This window comes from Cicer arietinum, chromosome 2 (genome assembly GCF_000331145.2).
Source record: "Cicer arietinum cultivar CDC Frontier isolate Library 1 chromosome 2, Cicar.CDCFrontier_v2.0, whole genome shotgun sequence".
Classification (NCBI taxonomy): domain Eukaryota; kingdom Viridiplantae; phylum Streptophyta; class Magnoliopsida; order Fabales; family Fabaceae; genus Cicer; species Cicer arietinum.
In genome coordinates this window covers 4,987,960-4,995,208 of record NC_021161.2, presented here as the reverse complement: position 1 = coordinate 4,995,208, position 7,249 = coordinate 4,987,960, and the positions used below count along the sequence as shown (strand labels likewise).

Sequence of the window (7,249 nt, the reverse complement as noted above, 5' to 3'; positions counted from 1 at the left end):
TAATCTATAATAATTTTTTATGTTATCATATTATATTAAGATCAACATCAATATTATAATTATATAATTAATATTAATTTTGACATATGTTGACAACATTATAAATAATTATCGATTAATATCAAAATCTATAAATATGATTTACATAAGTATTATACAATTCGATGATTTATTTAAAAGAGTATTTAAAGTTGATTAATAAAAAAAATTGAAAAGATCCAAAACAAAATTGGTGTAAGTTAATTTTGCCTAATATGTATAGAAATGCGACAAGAATGGCCTCATCATCATCATCAATATCATCCATAAATATAAGTTAATTTAATTTGATTGCTCCGAAAAGAAGAATGCCAGGATTAACAGCACCTTCAGATTATTCCAAAGAACCACCTCGCCACCCTTCTCTTCAAATCAACGCCAAGGCAATCCAATACTCTCTCTCTCTCTCTCTCTTTCTTTTCTTTCTTTTCTCTTAAACAAAACGCTTATTCTCATCGTCGTTTTGTGTTTCCTCAGGAACCTTTCAACGCAGAACCAAAACGTTCTGATCTTATTGCTTCCTATGTTACACCTTCGGATTTCTTCTACAAGAGGAATCATGGTCCAATTCCCATCGTTGAAGACATCGATAGGTAAATTAACACCTTCCTTCGGTTAAATAAATGAGACTTAATTATTAACAATGTTTTTTTTTTGCTATGGAAATTAAACTCGTTTTCAATTTTGTTTTTGTAAATGTACATTTTATTTAGTGTTTAATTTTCATACACCGTCCAGATAAAAGTATTATTTTGTTGCGATGTTTTTGATATTGATGAACAGATACTGTGTGGTGATATCTGGTCTTGTGGAAAATTCCAAGGAGTTCTTCATGAAAGATATCAGGTAGGTTAGTTAGTTAGTTAGTTTATGGTTTGTTTGGAATTGTGAATCATAGCAGAATATAGTTAGGATTTTCATAAAGTTAAAGGGCTGCTTAGATGGACTTTTGAAGCTTATCTATTGACATTAACACTTACACAAGTGATAATCTCATAAGACAAGTCTAAATTAGCTCTTCCAAACATCCCCTAGTTTCTTGATTTGTCAGGAAGTGACCTTGTTATTTTGATGACAGGAAGCTTCCAAAGTATCATGTAACTGCCACACTGCAGGTATGTGTTCTTTTGCTAAACTTGGAATGAACTGGAAAAGTGTTTGTTTTGGTGTTTTTACATTGATTTTGGGATGACTACATCATTCTGCAAATGAATTGTCTCAGTGCGCAGGGAATCGGAGGACTGCTATGAGCAAGACGAGGACAGTGAAAGGGGTGGGATGGGATGTTTCTGCTATTGGAAATGGTTAGTATTCTTGTCTGCATTATTGTTCAAGAACCGTAAGACTGAAGGAGCTTCATGCTGTATTTGGATATCTAGTAGTCAATGAAATGAGATGGAACTAATGAAAATTACAATTTTATTATTTTGAATTGGAAACAAAAAAAAGCACCAATTTATCCTATATCCCCAAAATAAAGTAAAGGGTTGGAATTAAGCAATGGAACATAGAAGTGTTTCATTATATTCCACTCCATTGCACCAATCTAGACTTAGCGCTTGTTATTTGTGTTGATTTCATCTCGAGTTTGTGTGTGTTCTTTTTTTGTGGGGGCGGCGGGGTGAGGGGTGTTTGAAAAGGAAGTCTAAGACCAAGATTTGATCACTGAATTGGGCAGTCCTCAATGAAACTTACATGCCTCTTGAATGCTTAACTAGAGACCGAGATGTCTAATGTAGTAAGGGTCTAGTTGAATTGATTTATTTGAGCTTATCTACTGCTGTCAATACTTGTGAAACTGTTTAGCAAAGCTTATGGAAGCAGTTTATCACATGTTTTAAGTTGTTTTCAACTTATTTCCATAAACTCTCAATGATAGCTTATAAAAACAGTTTGACTTTACTTTATCTTTTGTTATAGAAATAACATATGCATAAACACTCGTATGATAAGTGCTTATACTATAAATGCTTAGTTAAGTTGATATTCACACATGAGCTAAGTCTATGTATTTTTAATTACTGTTTCATTATTTTTTTTTTTTCTCAGCTGTTTGGGGTGGTGCCAAATTGGTTGATGTTCTTGAACTTGTTGGAATTCCAAAGTTGACAAGTGTCACACAGTTTGGTGGAAGACATGTTGAGTTTGTAAGCATTGATAAGTGTAAGGTAATGAATATGTCTTGTGTGTTTTATCTGGTGATCTTGAATTTCTCACTATTACCCTATTGATTCCTTTTCAATATTTTAAAACGTTATTAGGAAGAAAGTGGAGGACCATATAAGGCTTCAATACCGCTCAGTCAGGCCACAAATCCTGAAGCAGATGTTCTACTTGCTTATGAAATGAATGGAGAAGTAAGTGTTTTTGATATCTTGTGAGCTATCTTTTTGCAACAATAAAGCAAGGTTTTTGCTTTTCTATCTTTTTTTTTTTCATTCATTATTTTCTGGTGATAATCTAGGATTCATTCCACACTTATGGCTTCTCATAGTTTTAGCACAGGAGCTGCAGATTTCATTATATAATTTGGTAATGAACAATAGAGGTAGTAAAAAGTTAGGATTTTAGTTCAGTTCCATATGTGGACAGTAAGGAATAATAATTGGAAATTTGATTTCAATATGTAATATTAGGAGATGATATATTTAAATTCGAATTCCATAAGCTGATATTAGGAAATAATTAGGAAAGCAGTATAGATGCTCATTTGAATTTGAATTCAAAAAATGAGACCAATAAACAAAGAGATGATATGTGAAGGTTTTTTAAGTGGTCAAAGGGTTTCTTATGCACGGAGGTTTTTTGGGCTTCATTTGGTGATCGATGTATTAGTCTAGTGTTTTCAGCTCAGTTTATAATCTCTGTGTCTTTCTGAAGCCTCTTAATAGGGATCATGGGTACCCATTACGCGTTATTGTTCCGGGTGTCATTGGAGCCCGGTCTGTTAAATGGCTGGAAGCTATCAATATCATTGCAGAAGAATGTCAGGTATGATATATGATTGTAGTATGTATACTTTTGAAATACTTAAAATTTCCTTTTTGGAATGACCTAAAGCTTCACATTATTATGTATATCAGGGTTTCTTCATGCAAAAGGACTACAAAATGTTTCCACCATCAGTGAATTGGGACAATATTGATTGGTCAACCAGGAGACCCCAAATGGATTTCCCAGTTCAGGTATTTCTGATTATTGTGCTCTTTCTACCTTACCTAACTTAAGTTGAACAAATCACTATTGTTTCGCGATATTCTATTAAGTGTTTGTTTGGTTACACTATGTAGCTTTTTCAAATTCACGGTGGCTCACCATGATTTTGTCAGTCCCACAATGAAACCAAACATGTACTAAGTACATTGTATTGTCAAATAGCAGTTATAACAACACTATAGCACCGTTGTGTAACAGAATTTGAGCAAAACACTGTTTTTGATGATTCGTGACTGACAACTCTATTTGTAATTTAGAGTATCTTAGTGCTAATTTAATTTGTTACAAGTTTATTAATCAAGCCATGGTGAACCAAGCAGAATAAATGTTTTTTCAGCAAACTTTTGTAACCAGTGTTTATTTGTTTCCTTGTGGCAGTGTGTTATATGCTCTTTGGAAGATGTGAGCACAATAAAACCTGGGAAGGTTAGTTTATCTGTTTATGTAATGATTTGTATATGATGGGCTATTCAATCAGTGTGTGTTTGGATTGCCTCCTTTTCTTTTTCTTCTTTTTTACCTTGTGGTGAGTTACATGAAAAGCATCACCTGCCACTGACAGACATGTCAACACCGATAATAATTTGATAAAATGGAATTAATAAACACATGTGTCGGTTCATGTTGACAGGCACTGACAAATGTCAAATATCAGACATGCCTTTTAATCTGAAGTTTCTCTGCTTCATAGGTACATATTTTGCTCATTTGGTAACTGACTGAAATTTTAATTCTTGCATAAACCGTGCAGGTAAAAATTAGTGGTTATGCAGCATCAGGTGGTGGAAGAGGAATTGAGAGAGTAGATGTGTCTGTTGATGGAGGAAAAACATGGATGGAAGCCTCAAGACATCAAAAAAGGGGCATTCACTATGTAGCTGATGATGCCAACAGTGACAAATGGGCATGGGTGCTATTTGAGGTCACAGCCGATATTCTTCACAGCACCGAGATTATTGCGAAAGCGGTATATGTTACATATCTTCTTCTAATTGTCATCACTCTAGTTTTTTTTGTATTATCAAACTAATATAATATGTACAATACCACATGTTATAAATTTTGTAGCCAGAGTTCACACTACAGGAGGACTGATTTTTTTTTTCTTCTGATGGCAGTATATGGGTCATTCAGTCATTATAAAGTGATTGAAAGTGTTATGTATCCCAAATTAGCTGCAATATATGAATGGAAAATGGATATGTCCACTTTTAAGTGGAGCACCAACACTTACACTTTATATTGAAGATTTGTCTGGTGTCCGACACATGTTAGTGTCAGACACTCTCAGGACACCGATATATGTGGTTAAATTCAATCACTTCAATTTTTGTAAAATACTATTGGTGTCTATGTGTCAGTATTATGTTTAGTGTCCATTTTTGTGTCTATGCCAGTGCTAACATTTCATTGTCCTTAACTGCATAAGTAATAAAAACAATTTACTGTACTCGTCCACGAGGGCCTTTCAAATTATAAAGGTTTGTCAAAATCAATAGAGCTTCCTTATAGATCATAATATCATAAATGAAAGGATAGAATATTTTTAGGAGAAGAAAAGTTGACATGTTGTGGAAATATGGTGTTTGAGTTTATGTTTAAATAACATCACTCATAATTAATAGTACCTTTGTATAATTTGCAGGTAGATTCAGCTGCAAATATTCAACCAGAAAAGGTTGAAGACATTTGGAACCTTAGAGGGATATTAAACACTTCATGGCATCGAGTCCAAGTTCAAGCGAGTCACTCAAACTTGTAAAACTTGTACCAACTACCCAACATCTTCGGTGATTTCCAAAGCATGTTACTGAACAATGAACTCTTAACGTATGTCGGCGCCGGTTTGTATAAATGGCTTTAGATAAATGAGCTTTTGAGCTAAAGGGAAGGGGGTTATGAATAAACTCTTACTCAAGTTTCATGTGTGATTGTCTATGAGACTATAACTTTGTTTCTTCAAGGTATTACTTTGAGATCGTAATAAACATGAAACATTTCACACTTGGAATTTCATCTTATCATTTTCGTCGTGATTGAAAGTAAGTATGTGTCGTTATCAACCATATGTGTCAAACAATCATTTTTGATATATTAATAGAATTGACTTATTTAGCCAATAAAATAGAAGGACATTATTGTAGTTTTTCACATAGAAATTGACATGTGTTGGTCATTTTGATCATCTACATTGTGTTTCACCTAAATAAAGTTGTAAAGAGGTGAACATAATATGATATGAAAATGTGTCTACAACAATTTGGTCGATTTTATATTACAAGTTTGATTTTATAAGAATAAATTAAGTTTAATATAAAAATATAATATAACATCAAAGTCAAATTAACACATTGATTTAGATTAAATATAAAAATCTAATTGGAACACTTAAATAACAAAAGACTTTGTGATCTACTATGAGAGACTCAATTTCCAAATCTTGCACCATCAATTGATAAACCATAATTCACTTACTACTACCAGTTGAATTAGAAATTATTAACATTTTGTACGAAAACAGAAATTTGAATCTTTTCAAAAAGATATAAAAAGAAATATCTAATAATATTTTGTTTTATAAAATCATGTTGTGATGAAATGAATTATCCTAAATGTGTGTTGTGTTACAATTATAACTATATTATTTTAAATATCTAAACTAATATTTAAATGGTGTGCTATGACTAATGATATATTTGCAAAAACATTTTAAACACATAGTAATTAAATTTATGTTAAAGAGATTAATAAATACTCCTTTCAATCTTCCTCAAAAAAAGTTACCCCTTTCAATCTCTAATATAAGTAATATAAGTAGAAAAAGGTATTCATATTTTATCTAAAATGTAAGTAAATATAACTTATTTTTACTCTATTAAATAAATTTTATCTTAAAGTAATCTTTAATTAATGTAATTTTTATTTTATGATGACTATTTTATTAATATGAAATCAATTTTTATTAAGAACACTTTTAAAAATGTGTTTATATCTTTACGAGAAGATAAATTATATTTAACTAATTTTTTTAATAAATGTGAAATTAAACATTTGGGTTTATATTAAAGATTGAAGTAATATACACTAGTTATATAAAGTTATTTTACTGAGACAATCCACCATATTTTAACACCATGTCAAAAAAAAAAAATGTTTTAACATATTTTGTTATCTCAAACATAAGAAAATATCATTTAGGTAAAAGTATACATATAGTCCTTTAAATTTATCTCAATTTTTATTTAAAATTACATATATAGTATTTTAAGTTTATCTCAATTTTTATTTAGATATTTGAAGTTTTATTTATTTAATTTTTTAAATTACATTAATTTGCAACATCAATCTTTAATAATTATTAAATTATATATGCAGTTCTTTAAGTTTGACAATTTTATGAAATTTTAAAATTTAATCAAAGTATCGCAACAAGTTGACTGTCCAAACTACTTTACATATAAAAAAAGTTAAAGACATTGATTATGTAGATAAGTTTTTATTACTTATTTTTAAGGTTATATGTGTGCTTAAATTATTGTAAAGAAAATCAAAAAATATATATCATTTATAAGATTTGATCATATATTTTCTAAAAGATTAATATGAACCATATATTATTGCAATATTTGATAGAATTTCAAACAATAAAAAACTTTCGATAGAACTAATTGAAATTGAGATAAATGACTAATGGTGCAAGCAAAATGTAACTTAAAGAATTAAATCCAAATAAAATAAATTTAAAAAATCTAAACATGAATTGAGTTTAACTAAATTCTTTTACACTACTAAATGAAGTCTATTCTAAACTAATTCTCAATTAATGTCATTTGTTTTTACAATGACTATTTTATTCCTAAGAAATCAAATTCAATTAAGGACACTTTTGATAATGCACTTATATTTTATAATTTTTTAATAAGTGTAAAGTTAAATATTTTGGCTTTTATTAATGATTGTAGTATTATATATTAGTAGTATAAAATTATTTTAC

The 7,249-nt window shown here is 30.0% G+C and overlaps 1 protein-coding gene across 1 annotated transcript; it reads left to right on the top strand.

Moving 5' to 3' along the window:
* Positions 1–215: 215 nt before the first annotated feature.
* Positions 216–5,259, top strand: LOC101505392 (sulfite oxidase). Its single transcript, XM_004489554.4, has 12 exons — positions 216–422; positions 517–632; positions 823–885; positions 1,118–1,154; positions 1,262–1,343; positions 2,089–2,207; positions 2,301–2,396; positions 2,920–3,030; positions 3,123–3,224; positions 3,634–3,681; positions 4,007–4,222; positions 4,901–5,259. The coding sequence occupies exons 1-12, from the start codon at positions 348–350 to the stop codon at positions 5,015–5,017; spliced, it is 1,182 nt and encodes a 393-aa protein (XP_004489611.1). The 5' UTR covers positions 216–347; the 3' UTR covers positions 5,018–5,259.
* The last annotated feature ends 1,990 nt before the right edge of the window (positions 5,260–7,249 follow it).